At 38.2% G+C, this 22,846-nt stretch overlaps 1 protein-coding gene across 25 annotated transcripts in view; it reads right to left on the reverse strand.

Annotated features, from left to right (window-relative positions):
* NRXN1 (neurexin 1) overlaps positions 1-22,846 on the reverse strand; it is a 679,465-nt gene that overhangs the window by 353,254 nt on the left and 303,365 nt on the right. For all 25 annotated transcript variants that reach the window (XM_063152504.1, XM_063152502.1, XM_063152505.1 and 22 more), the window contains 3 exons: positions 12,312-12,434; positions 7,384-7,765; positions 6,658-6,848 (listed from right to left, as the gene is read on the reverse strand). In XM_063152504.1, the coding sequence (XP_063008574.1) occupies positions 6,658-6,848; positions 7,384-7,765; positions 12,312-12,434 (696 nt within the window). The remainder of the gene's footprint in view (positions 1-6,657; positions 6,849-7,383; positions 7,766-12,311; positions 12,435-22,846) is intronic.

Genomic DNA, 22,846 nt, shown 5'->3' on the forward strand with positions numbered 1-22,846 from the left:
TTCACTATCATGAAGAAAAAGTTGCATTTGCCATTGTCTACTCCAATAGGTCACACTGGGAAGATCTATTTGCTGTTGACAGTACTTGGAACTCTGTATTTGGAACAGAACATTATTTCTGCATGAAGAATTCACAGCCCACTGGCAAGGTCATTACATTTAGCTCAGGCATGATTATTTGAGAAATTTAAGCATTAATACTTGCTCATTTGTAAAATGTTCTGTGCTTCTAAAAGTTTTGTTTCTCTAATGATAAAAATGTAAACGATCATTGCTGTTGATGGAGACCTTGCAATGTAGAGAAAAAATCATCTAATGAAGCAACAATAATAATTGCCTCAGTATAGAACAACAGAGATAAATATTACATGAAATTAAAACAGCTTCAATTTCCACTGCTGAAACAGGAATTCCTGTTTCATTATGATCAAGATTAATTTAGCCCAGCATGAATAACCTGCTTTGACAGGCAAATGAAATATCAATAGATTAAGGGACTATTGTAAATCATCAATGAATATGCCAGGCTAGTAGATCTACTGATAATTTAGTTGATTGCATTCAAAGTTTACAAGGATGAATTAATTGCCAAGCAAATCTTTATGCACATCGAAGAACTCTAATTTGATGCATTTGCAAAATCACTGGTGATACCAGAAATTAATAGAACCACTTTTCTTTCAGGTGCTTCAGTCTAGTCTGTTTTCACAGTACTGGACAAAACAGCAAATGGAAAAGCAAACATAGATAAAAGCAGCAGCCCTATCTCAAAAGAATAAAGGAAGCTAGGGGCCAGTGAAGAGATACAGAAATAAAAGTAAAACAGACAACAAGAGATCTAGACAGGTTATTTTAATCCAAGTAGGCTGATTCTGATGTGTGCTCTAATAGGAATAGCATTTTTTGAGGATGCAGTGATATAACAGCCCAGGAATAACATATGACTGACAATGGGCTCTAAAACTGACATTTGGGAAGGCCACATGAAAGATGATGACAGTGAGACAAGTTGAAATTATGAATGTCAGTTCAAAAAAGCAGGTCTTGACAAATGAAATGATGCACAGGCAGCAAAAGTTAACCCATAAATGCTGAGCTGTGCAGGGTTTTTTCCAGAATGGTGATTTCCTTCTAAAAATATATATATAGTTAGCCCAACATCAAGATTAGGATGACTGCAGATCATCTTAGAGGATACAGCATATCTGTGAATATATTCTGTAATCTGTAAAGTTTCAAATTGGATTGGATACTGAAGTACTGAAACTACCAACTCATATAAAAGTTTGTAACTACTTATTGTTCCATTTAAAATAACTGCAGCAGTCTTTACCTTCTTGTTTGGTAAGAGTACAATATCTTAGGTTCTAATTTCAATTTATAAACAATTAAAATGCTAAAATATTTTAATTTTCTGATGGGTATGCCAAGGGAATTCTGATTGAATTTTGCAGGGTTTTTTATGCCTGCTGTTTAAAAAAGTGTGTGAAAGCTCTGGGGATTAAAATACTGCCTATATGTGTAGGAGAGAAGCAAGAGGAAGATTAAACCCTGGTAGGTAAGTGGATATAAAGTGTGCTTGAGGATGTCCTCCTCCTCGGAAGCAGATCATGCATCTTCAAGTACTTATAAAATAAAATAATTTCTGACAGAACTACAGTTTCCCATACCACACTGAAAAAAAAATACGTGGAGAGGGAAGAGGCATTATAGACATTGTAAAACTCACAGCCTGAAACGGGGAGACAACATTTCTTTGGCAACAGAGAGGAGCAAGGACCACAAAATGGTTTGTGTTGGAATGGACCTTAAAGATCATTCTTTTCCAACTCCTTTGCCATGGGCAGGGATATCTTGCACTAGACCAGGTTGCTCAAAGCCCCATCCAACCTGGCCTTAAACATTTCTGGGGATGGGTCATCCACAGCTCCTCTGGGCAGCCTGTGCCTCACCAACCTCACAGGGAAGAATTCCTTCCTAATATTTCACCTAAATCTACTCTTTCAGTTTGAAGCCATTCCCCCTTATCCTGTCACTACAGGCCCTTGTAAAAAAGTCCGTCTCCAGCTTTTTTCCAGGCTTCCTTCAGGAACTGGAAGACAAAAATTTAGTCACCTCAAAGCCTTCTCCTTTCCAGACTGAGCAATCCCAACCCCCTCAGCCTTTCCTCATAGCAGTGGTTATCCATCCCTCAGATCATCTTGGTGGCCTCCTCTGGCCTGGCCCCAGCAGCTCCCTGTCCTTCCTGTGCTAGAGCCCAGAGCTGGATGCAATATTCCAGCTGGGATCCCAGCAGGGCAGAGCAGAGGGGCAGAATCCCCTCCTGCCCTGCTGCCCACGGTGCTCCTGACACAGCCCAGGACACGTTTGGCTCTCTGGGCTGCCAGCACACGTGGCCAGGTTGTCAGCACCCAGGAGATCCCTCTGGCTGTCCAGGATTGCCAAGATCCCTGCCAGGGGGCTCAGAGACCCTGGCACAGAGCGCAGAATGCCCCTGTGGTTTTGATTATGACCTGTGAAGCAAATTACCAACCTTGTATGAAAATCTGCAAGCCACAACAGGGAGGATAATAGTGAAGTTATCAAAGGGTGGAAAAGTAGATTTTAGGGTTTTTGGTATGGGGGTTCAGGAGGCAAGATGGAGGGAACTGGGTGTGTCCAGCCTTTCCCCTTCTTCTTCTTCTTGGCCTCCATCTTCTGCTGTGATGGTGGCACTTACAGATTGGTTTAGAGTAGAAACTCACTGTCTAACACAGGTGATAGGTATTGGGAAGTAATTGTAAACATTGTATATGTAGTTTTTAGTATAAAGACATAACATCACCCCGGGGACAGGCAGAGTGCCTGGAACTGTCTTGCTGAGCTGACCTCAGCAGGTCAGGAGAAAATTTTTTGCAGATAAGGTACAATAAACAACCTTGAGAGTGAGAAATGAAGAGCCCTGACTCCTTCTTCAAGCTCCAAGCTGGGAAAAGAGACTTTGGAACTCTTCTTGGGGTCACTCTGACCAGCTAGAGACCCCAACACCAGGTCACATCCAGTCCCCCCTCCACCAGCACCCCCAAGTCCTTCAGGGCAGGGCTGCTCTCGATCTGTTCATCCCCCAGCCTGTGCTGACACCAGGGTTTGCCCCATCCCAGGTGCAGCACCTGCTCCTGGTCCTATTACACCTCCTGAGAGCACAATGGGCCAACTTCTCCAGCTTGTCCAGGTCCCTCTGGATGGCATCCTGTCCTCAACCACACCACCCAGCCTGGTGTCATCAGCAAATATGCTGAGGGTGCACTCAATGCCTCTCTCTATGTCAATAACAAAGGTATTTAATAACACTGGTGCCAACAAGGACCCCTGGGAGACACCACTTGTCACTGCTGTCCATCAGGACTTTGAGTTGTTGATCATCACTGGATGCAACTGTCCAACCATTTTCTTACCCATCATTAAATCAACCTCTCTCCAGTTTGGGGAAAAGGATGTTGTGGCTAACCGTGTCAAAGGCTTTACAGAAGTCCAGATAAATGACATCTGTAATCTTTCCCTTGTCCACCAATGTAGTCACTCCATCAAATAAATAATTTTCTCTTGTTTTTTCCTGTGCCCTTTGAGGCTACTCAGAACATCAGAGCACAGCATCAAGTACAACAAGCAAGAATTCCCCTCCTCCCAACTTTTTCAGGCCTTGAGTTGCAGCCATGCCAACCATCTGAGCTATCCTGAAAGCAGGACAGAGAATCTGCTCATGAAATAAATGAAAGGAAATTTGCTGTGTAACTGTGCTGGCAGACTTGAGCTGCATTGCTTTTGCTGCTCAGACTCATTTGTCTTTACGGGTTATTGCTAGAACTGCACCTCAGCACACTTTGCTAATTTTCCCTGGGAGGAAAAATAACACAGTTCTTGGAATCCAAACACAGAATTATTTTCACTCATTTATTTGTCCCCAATTTATAATTTACCCATCTAATTACAGCAATAATTAGGCTGCAGGATGTAATATATGTGTTTCCACAGGTAGCTGCTGAAATTGTACCAGAGGTTATGCAGGGAACTGATATGTGTGATAATGAACTTTCTGTGTTATATAGCCAAATCCTACACCCAAAAGGAAACATATATTGGAAATTCTCTCCCATACTTTTATGGCAGCTGTCTGCTCTCCCAGACAACTTCCATGCTGTGCAGGCTCAACAACACAATCTGTGTCTTATCTTTGTGCTGAATTCACTGTGTATTTGCAAAAACCCACATACAGTGGGTTTCTTTTTCTAGGATGAGCTTGGATTTCAAAATCAGAAATCTGGTAACTCTCAATTACTCAGAATGGTTGCAGGTTTCATACTATCTGCACACAATTATATTTTTCCTAATGATAACTCTGGTTAAGCAGATATAGTGATAACTATTGATATCTGGTTAAGCAGATGCAACTGATATCAATACACTATTGATAGCAGGAAGTGTGATTTTGCATTTGCTTTGTTGCGTTACACAGGACAATGAATTAACTGTAACTATTTATATTAGGAAAGTACATGGAGGGTTTATAGAACAACAGAAACATGCCATTGCAAGAAACACAGATATAAAATAGAAAATAAGCAACTACACTAGATAATTTCTACTAAATATTAAGGAAGGGAAAACAGTAATGAAAGGTGATTTTTTTCTCCCTTTTAGCCTGTTGGCTAAAAAGTATCAGCTTGAATCCCCCTCCCAAATAAAACCAAAATTCTCATGATATACATTGTGCCATATTTAAAGGAAGCTGACTGAGAAAAATATAGTATAATACATTTAAAACAATAAAATAAACTGAGGCATACTGTTAAGAGAAGAGAGATGTTGAGGACCTGTATGTGCTAGACCAGTTTTAGAGAGCTGTTTGCTTTATATTCCTGCACTGAACACGTCAGGCTTGTTATTCTTTCACTATCCACATTCCCTGGGTGGCAAATTATAGAAAATCACCTAACACAATTCACCTTACTCGCTTCAAATCTCAGTATGGTTTCTCTTTTCGTGCTCCTCATTCCTTTTTTTTTTTTTTTTATTCCGAAGGAATTCAAGGTTAGAATGGATACGGTTTTACTTCAAAAGCGTAAGGCGAAAGCAGCATTCTCAAAGTGCCGCACACAAAGGGATGCTCAGGGATGTTGGGTTTTGCTGGCTGCTTTTTTTTGCTGAGCCCCGGCAGATGCTTTGGTGAGATCACAGCGCTCTCTAGTGCCTTCAGCGAGCACATGGAGAGAGCCTGAGCCCCTTTCCTTAAATAAACCACGGCACCAAGGACCCACCACAATCGCTTTGAAAAATACGTCGAATAAAATGGCTGTGTTAATTATCAGCTCGTAACAGGGTTTTTTTTTTTTTTTGTTATTTTTTTTTTCCCTACCCATGCCTGATTTAGCTACTAGGAAAAGAGGCAAACATATTAAAGACATACAAATATGCATAATTAGTACTGGCCATCTTAAGAATGTCAAGGAACAAGCTGGATGTGTTTTCTACAGCATGAAAAACAATGTTGAAATATTACACAGTATCAATTAAAAATCAATGATGCTTAAAAGAATGCAAACCCAAGAAACAGCGTGGAACAAATTTCAAATGCTACTCTAGGAAAGGAGTGTAAGCCACCCAGAAAGCTTTATCAGAAATGCCAAGTTTTTAAATAGAAGAATCTCTTATTGAAGATTATGACATATCAGGATACTGTTTTCACAGTCTTTCTTACAATCTTAATAGCACTTTCAAGTGAGGCAAACATGTAAAATATCACAAAATCCAGCATAATTACCAAGGTCAGCTCATTATCTGTGACTCAGAGGCAGTTAAAAGAAAATTCAGCAAGGAATAAGCTCTTGATGGAATATTAATATCTACTTTGAACATCCTGGCTTTTGAAATATCATATTTCTTTGACTGTTATGAAATTTCAGTTTCCCTGCCAAGAGCCTTTTTAAAGAATGGTAAAATACACACTACTTTCCCCCAGGACCAGGACATATATTCTTATGTCTGATTAGGTAGTCATTATTTTAAAATTATACTTATATATCCCTTTAGAAAGATATTTTCCTCAGATGCAAATTAGTTTTTCAGAAACCCATCCATAGAACTCATTACTATCACTTATTTTAAAATATACATATGTTTATAACAAATAGATCTTAAGAATCTAGCTGGATTTATAACATGTAGGTTTAGTGCCGGTAACAAAGTTTTATCCCACCTGCCATTGAAATTATGATGCATTACACATTACATACTCATTTAGATGAGTAAGTTATGCTACTTTTGTAACCTATGTTCATGTAAAAGTCAAATTTTTACATAGACATTGTAAGCCTCCTTTAGTCCATCAACTATATTTTGGTTTATATGGGCCGCTTTGTGTTATTATAACTTCTTATCTTTTTTGGGTTTTTTAAAATTCCCATGGGATCTTCACATGTTTAAAGTTGTACCTACCTGTGCAGAAGCACTTCTAAACTGGCATTGTCAGGTTAAGATGATATAGTCTATTGTGATCATACTGATTATTATAAAATAAAATGTTTAATACAAAATTACGCAATTATACAGTACTGTGATTTATTCTGTTTATTATTCTGTAATGGCCTTCATTGTAGATAATACAAGAATCACTGTACTTACTTTTTAGATCTAGATTTCTGGCTCCTGCTGTGCTCTGTGTTGTGATTTTAGTGTCAATCTTTACAGTGTGTAGGTTGTTGGTATCCCTTGATATCATGACATTATGCCACTGGTTGTCATTCAGAGGTTTATTAGAACTTCCCTTGATGAGGTTGGCACCATTTCCCAAGTCAAACACATAGTGTAAATACCTGGGAAAAAAGAAAAAATTGGAAAAGTTTCCTTTTTCTTTACATAGCAAGGGGACAAAAATTAATATGTCTAATATTTTCTATTTGCTTGTGCTCCTCAGCAGCGCTGGCTAAACCAGAGGACAACAATGAATGCCAGATGGGGAAGCAACTGTGATCCCAAGAAATTGCCACTCTTTTGGATGAGTTGAGGTGCAGTCCCAAGTTTCTGGAAAGCAACGAGCACTCCACGTACCAAGACATGCATACATACGTAGAGAGAGAGAACAAGAGGGAGGCTACAAACTAGCACTTCTTTGTGGTAAGCACCAGAGAAGTTATACCTATTATTTACTTTCATACATTTCAGCCATCTAGCTTCATCTGAAAGAAAGAGTCACAATAAAGCACATGAAGTTCAACAGGAAGAAACATTTTTCCATCACATCTATCCAGTCAGAAAAAAAAAAAATTGCATCCTAAAATTTCCCGTGTATTCCTCCTGCACACACATTTTGAATGGACTGGTTTTGCTGTTACGCTAATCCATACATACCCTTTCACTAATTCAACCACAATGAAATCATTTCCATCGCCACTGTTAAAAAGTATCAATCCATCCAGGGAGGTGGTTTTGAACTGGAAAAAAAGGTGCATAGATGTGTACGCTTGTAGCGTGGCCAGTGCAACATAACTTGCTTTTGTTTTAAAGGTTACAGGGTCTGCTATGATGTTCCTGAACCCGAATCTTGCATTTAGCTCACAATAATCGATGTCTCCATTTTTACATAAGTCAATGTATGCCATGCCATTAAATGTGAGACTCTGCAGATGCCCAATAAAATTAGAAGGCACAGAAGACAGGTAGCGCCGTTCTGTTATTATTCCTGTTTCTATGTTGTGGAACTCCAGCCGTGTGTGATCGCCAGCCATTTGACCTTTAAACAGCAACAAGAAAACACGTGTTAGTCTCTGAAAGGGGAGGTCAAAGAGCACATCATGTGATTAAGCATCTGCATCATTTTCACTCTTTTCAGAATGTGCAAGGCCAATTGTTGTCTCCAAAGGGAATTCTCCCAAACTGATCCTAATTACTGGTAAATCCAGAATCCTTTCCAAAGCATGCAGTACATTTGGATAAGGCCAACAGAAAAATTTCTAAACTGAAACAGTTTACCAGAGTACATTAAACTGCCAACAAAATCCCTCACTTTAGTTACACCTAACCAGATGTGGAGTTTTAGTATAAGAAAGGTGCAATTACTTAATATGAGGAACACAAAGGCCAATCTCAGAGCTAAACCAACAATATCAGAGTCTCATGAAAGAGAAACAGAACAGCTTGAGGGATTTTATTCTGTGTGTTTTGCTTCAATGTGCATGACTAGACTAGCAGTAGGAAGGATTCCTGTTTCAGCTGTCTTGGGTACATTAATGCCAGTCCTGCTGCAAAAAGCCCTGTGTGGCAAGGGTGGAGAGCTGCTTGAAAGCAACTGGCTTTGTACCATGGGAATAAACCATGGGAGAAGGGGCAGAGCCCAAGGCATGGGCAGAGCAGAAAGCCTGCAGGAAGGGCACATGCCAGTGTTCTGTAATCCTGGAAACAACAAGGGAGTTGCTTACGTTGGAAAGGTGGCCAAAACAAACCCCAGGGCTGCCTTTGAGTTCTCTCTGCCATGCCTGGACCACTGCAGAGCAAGGAGGCTGAAATCTGCTGACTGCAAATCTAATCTGGAGGAAAGGATCAGCACTGCCAGAGTACACTGCATACAGGTCAGGTAAGTTGTTAAACTAGTTATTAAAGACATTACACAGCACATCAAAACTATGTTCACTGAAGAGCTCCTTTTTCTGACAGAACACAAATTTTTTTTCCATGCTTATTTTAAAGAAGTAGGGCACTATTTTCACAGGGCTGATTCATGGTCACATTGTGTGGAAAACCAGCTTCTTATTACTAATGAATTTTACCACTTAATGTACCTTTTGCAAACCATTTTGCAAATTCCCTAGTTCCTTAGCTGTTTCGTGTCTCTCGTGGAGTACAGAGAAAGTGAAGAGCAGACTAGTCAGGCTGGAATAAATACTGGCATGAAACTACTCTAATACAAATTCTCACAGTGGCAAAGCTGTTGACAAGCCAAGTTCCCTCTGTCCATCCCCAAATATTCTATTCCAAGAGTGAGTGTGAGCACTGCCCCAGCCTGGACATGTCAGAAGTGGTGCACAAAGCCTGGAGGAGGCTGGCACAGCTGTACCTCTGTAGGTGTCATAAGCAAGTGTCTGTGGACATGTGTGTGACAGGGAAAAGACAAGGGAAAGAGAAATGTCAATATCTGAGATATGCCCAGGGAGATGAATTCACGAGCAGGTTAAGCCATAGTACTGAGATATAAGTACAGAAATCAGTGAAGTTATAGGGAAAATAGCTCTGTAATTTTAATGCCATTCAGGCACAAAAATTGCTCTAATAATTTATGATAAATATTTACAAGTAGCTTACTTAGCTTTGGGATGAGTTCTGTAAGAGAACTTGTCATTGAACACCACCTGCACTCACAGGGCTGAGCGCCTTAAACCCCAGGGGCAGCCTTGATGTTCTTGTTTCTAAACATCAGTTCTGAAGATACAATTTTCCCTGAATGTATTAAGGAAAAGTGGGTTCTTCCATGCAGTAATGAGTCAGGGAGCTGTCTTGAAAAATGGCAAATGTGTAATTTTTGCTGGGACAAGAGCTGTATGTTGGATCACAGCCAAAGAGATGAGGATCAGGTTTCAGAGAGGAACATTATATATTCCAGTCTTGTATCCCTTCAGATGGCATTCCAATAATGTCATGGCAAAAATCCACCAAGCTTTGGCCTCTAGCACAATATCCCCACTACATTAAATGCATTTCTTTCTTGAGCATAGTAATAAAAAAGTTCCAGAATCTGGGCTCACATCCCAACATTTCAGTTCTACAAACATGCAAACAGGACTTGAGATTTCACATAATGCTCCACAGGCTTTGTAAATGCAGCAATGAAGTAAAAAAGAATGTAGTTTGTACTTACAAGGTTGACTGTTTGGGGATTTGTTGGTGTGGGTTTTTTTTTTTTTTTTTTTTGGTCTGGTTTTGGTTGTTTTCTTTTTTCTTTAAGTTCATCAGATTTGTGGAAAAACATCATACAAAGGGGCAATTGAATTTCTGTTCATAACCATAGGCTATTCTGTTACCCAAATTTAGTGAATTTCCAATCATTTTTATTTTCTATACAATCTTAGACAACAAGGCTTATTAGGGCTGGAAATATTTCAACTCTTCTGTGATGAGTAACTTCTTCAAAACTACTTGCATGGCTTCCAAAGAAAACTAGTTATGACTGAATTATATTATGTATCCATGCACACATCATGCATTTGTCAAAGAGGACCAAGCACAACTCACAAATAAACCAGTGGTATTTTAAAATCTGTAAAAATTAGAAAGTCAGGCTGAATTATTTAATAGATTTTCCTGCAGCTTAAGTTTTCTGGATCTGATGGGGATTCCTTCATATAGGGCAGAGGAAACGGAATCAAAAAGGAAAACAACAGTTGGAAGGAGAAAGCTGGGATTTTTAGGAGGAAGTCAGTTTACTTCCTTATTCTCCCAATAAAACGATAATAACTTTTCACATGAAAAATTAATGGGTTGTATTTTAACCAAATTTCTGATTGTGGGAACATCTGAAGCAGTTCGAAGCAGTTTATAACAAGCACACTTTAATCCCATAAGGCAACCTTTTCCCTATCTTTCAGGAAATTCAAAGCTGCTACACATTAAATTCTATTAGACACATTTGAAATTTAAACTTGTAAAGGCTTTTAAAACATTCGGTGTTGAATAAAACCCAAAATAACCCCACCCCCTAAAAATAAAACGAAACAAAATTTCTCACCACTTACACAGCAACAAAGATTTACTTTGGAGGAAAAGTGACATTCATGGAACTAACAGATTGCCCACATTTAAAATTCCCTCTGTTTCTTCCCATACAGCATTTTCCTCCTCACTGGTGGAGGAGGCCAAAGATTGGCTGCACAGATTCCTACAAGGAGTTTAGGAATTATAGGATGTCTTTTTCCCTCCAAAATTTTGGGATGAGTTTCTCCTTTTGGATTAATGACATTAAACATTTGTGCACTATGCAAATGCAGACAAGTTCCAGCTTGAAGAACTGAGAGGGAATTCAAGTCAACTGGCCATTTTTGGATGTGCATACTGGTTGTGGAAAGAATACAAATGTTGCACCAGAAAGCTGGACCCAGGTTATGTAACTTGCAGCATTTGTAAATTAGAAATCTGGCATGAGGAACCCAGGAATGATGCATTTGGATCTTGCACTGGATTTTGATCTAAACTATTTTCTCTATATTAGAATCTGCCTTGAGTAGCAGTTGAAGCAGCAAGATTATTTTTTGTTACACTTCCGCCTATATTATCAAAAAGAAAATAAATTATTAAGGCCATCTGTATTCTTGAGAAAATGACCCTAGGCATCATAACATACACAGACTACAGTGCTGAAAGATATATGGTAATTTCTGATTCTAGAAAATATGTTCTTGCAACTATATGAATTATTTTCCTACCAGTGACAAGACCCCCAGTGTTCTGTTGAGGTGAAAAGGGATTATTAAAGAAGTTACACTCCTCTTGAAAAAAAAAAAAAAAAGGCAAAACATTTAAGTTGTTACCATTTTAACAAAGCTTAGAACCAATGATAATAGTTGTTTAATGCTACATAAAACCAAAGGATAATTCTAAATAGCTAACAAAAAATTTAGGCACATTCTGCTGTGCAAGGAATCAGGGCCAGAAGCCAGACAACATGCATGTGAACATTGTCTTGTACAGGGCAAAATAAATGTGTTCTCTAATCACATTTCTGATAATATAAATACAGAAACACATTTCTATCATCTGCTAGCATGCCTGCCATTTTTTTTCTCCCACCCCAACTGCTATTTAAGTATTTGAGAAAAACATGCTGCCTAATATATAATTATTGAGGACAGCTGATGCAAGATTCAAATCACAGTAGAATATCCTTCAAATGTTTATTAAATTCTTTCTTCCAGCAGTGGCTTAGAGTTTAGCCCTAACAATGTGTTGCCAAAAGCATTTTGCTTGCCTTCTCATTAGTGATGTATTAAATCACTTCTCTCCAATCACTGTATAAAAACATTCATTTAAGTCAGCACGAAGGTTTTCATTAATTTCAATAGCAGCCTTAGAGCAACATTAATAGCAAGTGTAATAACACACTTCTTGTAGCAGCATTCTAAGATGCATAACATGAATTTTGAATCTTACCCAGGAAAAAGGAAAAAAAACCCATGTTTCTCTCAGATAGAGTAATTTAACTTCTGTATAATTATTTGGGGTTTTTGTTTTGTTTTGCTTTGTGTTCCTCCCCCCCAGCAAGATGGAATCATGGAATCTCAGTGTCACAGTACCTGTCACAGCCTGCTGGTCATCCACCATTAACTTTAAACCTTTTCCTCGCCGCACCACGCGCACTGTGTGCCACTCATTATCATTGAGGTTATAGCCAGCAAAAAGGGTTTCTGGGCCTTTGCCTGTAGGACATGCCAAACAGTCATTATGCAATCTTTAAAGCAGTTTACATGTGAACCTCACAGAGAAAGAGAGAAAACAGAGAGACTGGCTGGGCAAATGTTAAAACTCACCAAAAGTCACAGCAAACAAGAAAATTACCAAGTATAAGCAAAACATAGAGCTACTAAGTACTCTATACTACAGAACTATAAAATTAAAACACTTCTAATGTCTATTTAGCTATGTAACCACATTGTGTATGCACCAGGTTTTCATAAATAGGCACAGTCAACATGGATTTAATTATTCACTTTTCAATCTCATACGGGCCTTTAAGAAATAGGATTAGTGAGCCAAAAGAACTTCAAGTATGCATTTACAAGACTGGATTTTTAAAATGCTCCTTTATTAAAAATAATTTGGTGGAAAATAAAAAGTGGTGTGTGTGCATGTATTATATATTTTTTAATCTATGCCAACATGTTTGTTTATCTTTTTTATTAGGACTTATCAGAACATCACCTATTACCTGATCTAGATGACTCGCTATTATTCAGATCCAGTACCTTCTGCTGTTAGCAGATCTTCAAACCATGCTTTCCTTTTTCATGTAATGGATATGGGGTTTTTTTGTTGTTTTTTTTTGTTTGTTTGTTTTTTTTGTTTTTTTTGTTGTTTGTTTTTGTTTTTTTTGTTTTGTTTTTTTTTGTTTTTTTTTTTGTTTTTTTTTTTTTTTTGTTTTGTTTTGTTTGTTTTTTTTGTGAAATCTGCTATTTCCCTGCAGTACAGCAAACACTTCTCATGCAAATTCTGTATATAGCACAATGTACTTGTGACAACCGAAGTATTCACAAACCTAGGAAAAAGGATGCCTTTAATGCCCAGGAAAAGATTTCTCATAAGAAAAGTACTATGGATGTTGTGCCTTGCACTGTTGACTAAGAGAGAAAGAAAAACCCTGACTTTGTACAGTCATTGATATGAATAGATGATAGACCAAGTGCTGCATTAATAGATCAAAACTCATGTGGTGACTGTCCAAAAAGCAAAGCTAATCTGCTATAAACAAATTGCATTCATGTAAAACAGAGACCTCGCTAGCTTGTTTTACAGTTCCTTTGGCAGAATAAATGCTGCTGATAAATAAAAGTTGTCAATTAAATTCTGGACTCCTCTGTGCAAAAGAGAAACAGAGCTCTTGCAGCTGGTCCAGAGGAAGGCTACAAAGATGATCAAGGGACAGGAGCATCTCTCTGATGAGGAAAGGATGAAGGACTGGGGCTGTTCAGCCTTGAGAAGAGATGACTGAGAGGGAACCTCATCAGTGCCCATGAGAATCTACAGGGAGAGGCCAGAGGATGGACCAGGTGCTCAGTGGTGCTGGGCAGTGGGACAAGGGACAACAGGCAGGAACTGAGGCTCAGGAAGTTCCACCTGAACATCAGGAAGAAGTTCCTTACTGTGCAGGTGACAGAGCACTGGAATAGGTCACTCAGGTAGGCTGTGGATATCCCCCCTCTATGGGGGTATTCAAGAATATCTGGACACACTCCTGAGCCATGGGATGCTCTGGGATGAAACTGTCTCAGCTGGGAGGTTGGATCACATACCCCACTGTGGTTCTTTCCAGCAGGACCCATCCTGTGATTCTGTGTGAGAGATATATTATAAAATAACTTTTGACCAGAAACATTGGGGTTACCCCGAGTCACACTATTACCTCCACTGTGCCTTCCAGGTGACTCTATCCCATGTGTCAGGCTTGCTCTGAAAGGGACAAGCAACTAGCTCTGAACCTCTCCCACTTTTCTCTTGGGATTCTGTTCCATCCAGCACAGGCTAACTGCGATGGGTGAGTTCTGTTAATAAAATCAAAGCCTTTCTGACTTCAGAACTACACAGAAGGAAAAGGACACTAAGATCTTGATGTAGCTGTTCAGCATATCGGACAGTTTTCATCACAGACATTTTCCATCTTCTGTCAGCAATTTTTAAATTGCTGCTGGCTTATTGCCCTGCTTTTATATGCAACCTTTGCTATTTTGGGCATGCCAAGGGATCTCCAGGAACAAAAATGCAAAGCAAAAGCAGTGAGAGTCTCATAACACTGTTTCTCTGTGTCTGTGTTGACACCAAGCTAGCAAAGGTGCCCAAGCCCAGCAGAAGCAGATGATTGGGGTCAACTACATGATTCATTCTGTTCCTTAAGTGTTTACTTTCTTTGACAAGAGAAAGACCAGTTTTGCATAAAGCTTAAGTGAATAATATTATCTTTGAATGTGCTGGTATAGATGCAGTGACTAAAACCTTAAGCAATTTATTTTAGGCACTTCAGTGGAAGCAATTCTACCTAGATTTGGAGAAAACAGATGGATTTTTTTAAAAAAAGCTGAAATAACATGAGAAAAATCTTAGTGAGAGTCATTAAGCCTGCCTAGGTGCACACCATTTAATAAGATTGTAAACATATTCCTACTTATTTGTTAGTCCAAACTTTTTTTTTTTAATTTTTAAAGTAGTTGAACCACTTAGTCTCCATTATCTTGCTTCATATCTCTAAAAGACCTAAAAGCATATGCAATTTTAATTTACTCTCACATTAACAACACTCTGTAGTGCCTCTTTCGTGCAAAGGTGCCTCAGTGTACGCTATTATCAAATCCAGCTTGGGCTGCTCACATTTACAGGCAAATCTATCTATTCTATTTTAATGGCTGGGGACTTGTAAACTCTTCCTGTTGTAAAATTAAATGTGTGCTTTCCATCAGTCTATTTCCCTTGCAAGAGCACTCAGAGTAAGAAAATCAGGTCAGAACTCGGTGAAAGCTGCCTGTTCCCACTGCACACAATCCAAGAGAGGACAAAGGGGACCCCTGGTGAAAGGGCTCTGAAAAGGACAAACCTTGGTGTGACACACCACGGGAGCAGTGCACTGAAAAGAGTCCAGGCCTTGGACAAACGACCCAGTTGCATGGAAAAGAGACCTTTCCTTCCTGGGGCTGATCTCTAACAGAGAAAAAGGGATTTTCATTTGTCACAGAGGGTACAAGAAACTACAAAATAGCCAGGCCAGTGCCCAGGGATTGTGCATCTACCTGTCCCATCATGCTGCTTCTCTGCTAAGTAGGGCAGTTTTCCATGGAAGCTGAAGAGGGAGAAAAGAAAGGATGGATGCTCAACATTCCTGTGATAATGCAGGGCTTGGGCTGCTTCCTGCCCAAGGACAGGCTTTTCCATGTGTCTTTTCACACAGAAAAGCAGCAAATATGATTGTGAGCAGAGTATTCAGGAGAAAATTGTCTAAATGCTTAAACATAAAACCATGTAGGAATCCATTGATACCACAAGACCACCAGAACTGCAGAAGAAAACTCTTAACATCCTCTGTAAAATGTCATTGGTCAACCTGAAGCATAGTTCATATTAGTACTTTCCTCACTGACTTTCAAATGTATTGAACTAAAATTAATTTAAACATCATATTGAGATCATACAGAGTCTTTTTCTGCCCTGGTTACATTTATGGTGAATCTACTATAAATTTATATCTACAATATCATTGGCTCTCCAGTCTTTTTCTGACTTTACACTGATTTGACTCCACTTAAATCACACTTGCAGAAAGTGCTCTTAAATGAGTGTATTTAAATAAGAATTGGCATACTTCCTTTTTTTTTTTTTTTTTTTTTTTTTTTTTTTTTTTTTGTCAAGGGGCATTCTGGGATTAAAAAAAAAAATTGTTCTATATCTCCCACAAGAAGAAAAGCAAGAGCCCCAATAAAATGTGTGTGTGCATATATGTAAAATTTTGTTTTATGTGGACTGCTACTATTTTTCCAAACTTATGTCTCTCCACTCCTATTTCCCATACTGTCCTTCCCCTGGAACTCATCTGTCTCTTTCTAGACAGGACATGGTTATTTTGCTTCACACACCCAGCCAGCACTGGCTCACTTTCTGAGTTACTGATTCTCTCAGATAGTAAAACCTTATTCATAAACCTTCTCTTTCTGAGACAAGATGCAAACTGGAAAAAAAAAATCCATTATTCCTCTTGCTTAAGTATGACATTTATTATCAACTTCTATGTTCAGCTCTTTTCCTATTTTTAAAGGCTTAAAGAACCACCAGATTTTATGCATCCTTAGAGAAAATGGAGAGTACCAAATAAAAGATGCACTGTCACTTTTATGGCTATCATGGTTTGCTCAGAGTCCGTCATGCCGGTAAAATTTCCACATCCATTTGAAAGCGGATAATTGCTTGTACAAACACCTTTTTTCAAAGCAAAATGCAGACTGTGCAGTCAGTCAATACAGGTACAAATCTTAGTGGTGCAATTCATTATGAGCTAAGAGACATAAAACCCTAAATATTCCCAGGTATATATTTACTTTGGCATCCAAAGCAGAGCTTACTTTGTTGTCAGCACCTCAGCAGGAACTTAACAGCCCTTCCAAAGTTAAAGGAAAAAAGTATGAATTTCCCAAAGGAGAAAAAAAAAAATCTCATTTACAGCACACTGAATAGTCTAAATTTTCTCAGGAGATTCCTATTCTCTTTACTACCTTGTGAGGAGCTTATTCAGCCTAACTCAAGTGCTGAAGATTTGCTGAATTCCAACAAGTCAATCAATTAACTTTAATATGCACAACTTTTCCTCTTAGAGATATCTATCCTGTGGTACTTTACTTTTTAACCAACTACTTGAACTGAATTAATGATTTTGAAAGAAGATACTAGCTCTTGCATTGTACCAAAACATGTTCAAAATGAGTTGTCTGAATTTGTTTCTCATAACACAATCCACCACTACTACTAAGGCATATGGCGAAATGCTTGGAGCATTCAATTCTGTCATCAAAATAGATATGAAATATAGAAAGAGGCATTATAAACAGAGACTATCAAGGGAGACTGGGTGGTTCAGTGAATGCTGTACTAAGCAGGGGAATCCAGGCAAATCACTACTATTTATTTATTAGTCAGCAAAAGAAAGATCAGTGGTTCCAGCCTGGTTTGCTGATAGAAAACAGTGCATACTACAGCTGTCAGTAACAAGACAAAAAGACATTTGGACAAGAAGACCAAAACCTGGGACCTACTCAGTTAATAAAGTTACTTGAGGTCAGGGTTGTCAAGATTTCAGCTAAAATAATAAATATTTTAGGATTCAGCTTGCTATGTATAGACAGCTGTGTGGCTCTCAGACCTGGTGCACAACAAGAGGGCTCTGGGCCGTCTCAGTTATCCTGCTTCCAGAGTAAATTTAGCATGCCTCCAATCCAGGCTTGTGTTCCAGCCCTCAGCCAGACTCACAGTCACTGAGCAAACCTCACGAGGCATCTGCATTACCAGGCTGCAGCACGAAAGGTTCAGGAGAGATTCCTCCAGAGCAAGAGCAGAAACACAAGACATGCAGGGTAAGGCATCCTAACCTTCACTGTCCTTCCTATGGCTGGCTGCAGAAACTTTGCTGGTCTTCCAAAACACTCATTAGCACAGCTGAGCTCAAAAAGTCAATTAATACACTGAATCAACTGTGTTTTAAATGACTGTGCTGGTGTCATCCCAAAATTCCCTTGGCTAAATGTGTTTCTTGCCAACAGAAAAGTTACATTGCCTGTTAAACATCAGAAATGTGTATCAGGTTATCATTTATAGCTAATTGATAGGTAAAGTTGAAAAAAAATCTAATTGCAAGTCAAAGAAATTGTGTCCATTGTGTTTTCTTGCCAGCAGACTCATATGGAAAATTCCACAAGAATAGCACATTCACTGAATTGTATCAAGAAAAACATATCAATCTTGCATAGCTTGATCCAAATGCTTCAGCCCACAATAGTTTTATTATAGACAAAATTGCTTTTGGCAATTTGGGTAATGTATTGGCAGTTAAGGATATTTTTATCCCTTTTTTTTAACAAAATTTGACATTTCAGAAATTAAAATGAAAGAGATTGGAGCTGCTAATATCATCCATCAGCCTTCACTGCAGCTGTACAACAGATTTGCTCATATTCCTTAGAATAACAGGAATATAGTATTAAATATTTCCATCTAGGCATATCTATATTTCTCATATAGAAATGTAGACAGCTAAACAAGATACTTTTGAGAATCCTACTGGCTTCCCCTACATGGTCAAACTACAAACAGACTGCATTTAATGTTGACCTAGTTCACTAGCAAGGAGAAACAGCTTACACAGTGAAAAATCCATGGAAGGATATAAAAACGACCAATCCAGGAATCAAGCACCATATCCAGCTCTGAGGACACAGAGTTTTCATTTGTCTGGTTCTTTTCTCTAAATTTGCTTCCCTGACCACGGTCTGAGTTGCCGTGCATTTTCCTCCTCCCAGCTTTGTCTTTCTTTTGGAAATGGTTTAATTTAGGGTGAAATATCACACATACTCATCCATTTATCTTCTTTTAAGCTGTGAGATATTCACTGTGACACAGCTGATGTCTAAACAGAGCCAGTGGATCCAGGTGGGAAGGCAGAACACAGGCAGAGCTATTGGACTAAATTAAATCTAAGGATTCTGCCAAGAAAGGTGCTGCTGATGAGCCACTGTCTCGTGAAAGTCTATTCTCCACAAATAGAACCAGCACTCAATTTCAGCAAGATGGAGAAAGAAAGAAAAACATCAGAAAGCAGTAAACTTTAGAGTTGCAAGTCCCGGCCTCTAGAATTTCCTGCTAGATCAAAGGTTATGTAGAAGAGAGACATAGTCTCTCAAAAGTGTGCCTTGGTGGTCAATAATTGGGTCTATAATAATTTGAAGTGTATTTTCTAAAAAATAAAAAAGAGGTTGAAGTTGCAATTACAACTCTCTGTGAACTCAGAGCACATGAGAGGATAAAACTGATCTTGCATTATGACCCATCTAAGAGACTTCTCTCAGTATAACTTAAAACATTTGTGGCTTAAAATTTGTTGCATTTTAATTTAATTTTGTAACTCATCTATCTAAGCAAGTGAAACATAAACAGATCTAAGACGTGTAATTTTCCTTTTTCTTGGAATTAACAAAAGAAAAGTATCTTTTAAAAGCAGCTAAACCCAGAAGTCAGCTAGATCCCTGTATTTTTAATAAGAGTGCAGTTCCTCTTTCATACTGCTCTCTGAGGATCGTGACTATCAGAAAATGTGCAAAAGGTATTAAACCTTGTATGAATCTACCCCAAGGCCCTGAACTAAAGCAAAGTCAATGAGCATGAAAAAATATGGTTGCTGCTTTGTCAGCTCACTGCTGAATGCTCTGAGACATTTTCAGAAATCACGGTGAACCTGGCAATTGACTTTGCTGTAGGTGAGGTGAGCGTGAACTTTCAATACCTGGCAGTCCTGCGCTAATTTAAAGAAAACTGGAGTGCAAGATTATGTACTCTGTATTTACTGCAGGTAAAGAAATGTGCACTTCCAAAGACTTTGCAGCTTTAAAATCACACTATAAGGTCATATCCTGCCTTGAATCAGGCTAGATATTTAAAATGCACTCGAGACTTATCAATGTGAGTTGGAATTCAGCATATTCAATACCACAAACTAGTTGTGTGGCTTTAGTAAATCCTAATTTTTTTTCACATTAACCTGACATGGCTGCTATAATGAAAAATTCCACAGATTTTAAGCTGAATATGTTTGAGCATTTTGTTTTAGGTCAAACTTAAAACACTTTCAATACCTTGGACTCCATTCTACCTAAGCTACTGCTGTACATTAGGAAAGCAGCAATTTCCCAAGCCTTCTATCCCATTTAATAACTGATTTTTTTTTTTTAAATATCATCCACCATAAGCTTGCATATTGCATGAAAAAGAAAATGGGAAATTTTAATCCCTTAAAAAGTCTGGAATTCTCCCATGCAGGATTTTTGAATTACACTGAGCTTTCTAATTATGAAAGCTTGTTTCAATGGAAAATTCTTTTTAGGTCTTATTAAAAAAAACTTTGTAAAACTGCTGGAGAAAAGAGTGACTAATTCATCTAGAGTTATTATTAATTTTTCTCCCCTCTATAAAAAGAATAGGACCGGAAATAATGAGAAATTATGTGTGAACTTAGGAACTCCTATGTAAAATAGTACTAAAACTAACATTGAACCCCAATTTAAAGCAATATTAAAAATTCAATTTTTAAAAAAGTAAATATTCATTATTCATATGTTACTTTAATGACAGGCAGAATCTCTAATATTCATTATTTCTGTATAAATTCAGAGTTTTATCAATATTACTGATTTGTGAGATGTGGCTTAAAGTAGGGGAAAACAGCAATGCTAATACAAATTGAAGTTAAGTTTCTCCTTTCCTAAGAAGGGTTGATTTTTACTTCAGCAGACTCATTATTCTGGTCTTGACTACCAAACCAAAAGACCCAAACCTTAAAAAGCACAGAGACAGAAAGACATATTTCTTGTCATGGATTTCTAGGAGCAGGAGGAACATTCCACTAAGTTTTCAAAATAATGGACTGTGCTACACCTGACAATCTCCATTTCCTTAGAGAGCATCTCTACAAGTTACTGCTCAAATAAGGTGCCCTGAGCTTCCAGGGGAATTTTGCTGCCTCCTCTGAGCCCAAGAGATCTGGAAGATTGGAAGAAGGATTTCACAGTAAGATGGCTATCTGAATAACTTTTATAATGTGGACCTTAATCCGTGTCATTCAGCTGATAAAAAAATAAGACTGAGAGCCAAATGTGCTCCTGGCAACAGATGCATCAAGCAGATCTCCAAGTACCCTTAGGAGCCTGAAGAACCTGTGCTACTTCTTTCCACTTACACCAGCGAAGTAAAAATAACCTAACTTACAGCAATCTTTGTAGGAAAAGTAGGCACACATTTGATTATTTCATTTTTTTTTTCACAGAGAGAATTGGAATATTTGTTGTATATTGGCTAGATTACAAGTGACAGCAGGAAAAAAAAAGAAGCAACAGCTTTGCCACATTAGCCTTTCTGACACTGATATTGACTGTGCCCATTTATATCAAAACCATGGCTGTCAAAACTCATTACATTTTAAAGTATAAGAAAGCACAACTTAAGTATGCTTATCCATAATTTACCTTTTTATAGAAAAAATTATCTTTATGTTTAGCTAAATTAACATAACAGAAAAAAAAAACCCCATTTAGATATTTTCTTTTACCGTTATATCTTGCACAATGTTCTTAAGAATAAGCAGATTGGAAACTAGCTGGCATATAAAGGAAGAGAATTTGGACTGTGACTTTATTTTAAGAATAGGCTCCTCTTAATTCACAGGTGTCTTCATCCCAAAAACAGTGGTTATAAAATAGTTACAACTAAATCTCACACTCATATCCTTTATTTTTTTTTTTTTTGTAATTTAAATGCTGAATTATAACATTTTGCCTAATTAAGAATAATGATAATAATGTTTAAAGGTTTATTATTATTGATTGTTTAACCGTTTTAAAACATTTTTATAATCATCATGGATCAAAAAGCACAATTTCTTGACACTGCTTATTCTTGGATACTTCTAGGCAGACATGAGTCAAGGAAGGAGGACTAAAATAGACATTTCAGATTGTTTTCAGAAATCACAAATGGATGAATACATAGGTTGATCCCTACTCTATGATCAGCCTCCACTGAATTTGATGGGTATACTCTTGCATGCCTGAGTAGAAAAGCATAGCTTTAGTACATGGAATTGTTTCTAACATTGAGAGAATCTCTCCAGTGCTCTTGTGCCATTTATCATCTCTTTAGGGCCGTGCTCAGCATCAGCAAGTGACAATTTTTTATGTAACAACACAAGTAAGCTTCTTGACAGAAGTGCCTACTTGCACTTTCCTAAGGTGTGCCCTGTATCTTGATTTATGGCAATTTTAGGGAATCAAGAATCCGTGTTGCTGACTTTCAGGGGCAGTGCTGCTCTTATTCACAGCCAATTAGCTCCTCAGCTGGGTTCCTAAGTGCCTTGTATCATGTCAGTGGTGGTGGCAGCTGTCTCCTGCTAGCTGGAGATGTGAGATGCTTCTTCCCTCCAGAGCAAACGTTGTGGTCCTTTACTCCCAGGAGACAGCACACTTGTTTTCAAGCTGCTGAAATGTTACACAGCAAAAACTGCAGAGACAGTTCAAAGTATACCAGCAACCACAACAAAAGTTCAGCAGGCAATTTTCTCCAATATTCAACAGTGGTTCTTAAATTTTGGTAAAACTGTAACTCCTTCAATGGCAGCGAGCATGGTTGCTATTTTTCACTTCTGATCCAATCTCCACAAGTCATATATAAACAGTTCATGGCATGTAAGTGAAAGATGGAATTGTTGACTTACCTATTTGAGCTTTCTTTTCCAGGCAGATTTTACTACTACTGAGAAATGCCTTAATGTGAAGAGTCAGAGAGGAACTGTTAACTAATGATATTTTATTTCTACATACAT

This window comes from Melospiza melodia, chromosome 3, assembly GCF_035770615.1.
Source record: "Melospiza melodia melodia isolate bMelMel2 chromosome 3, bMelMel2.pri, whole genome shotgun sequence".
Lineage (NCBI taxonomy): Eukaryota > Metazoa > Chordata > Aves > Passeriformes > Passerellidae > Melospiza > Melospiza melodia.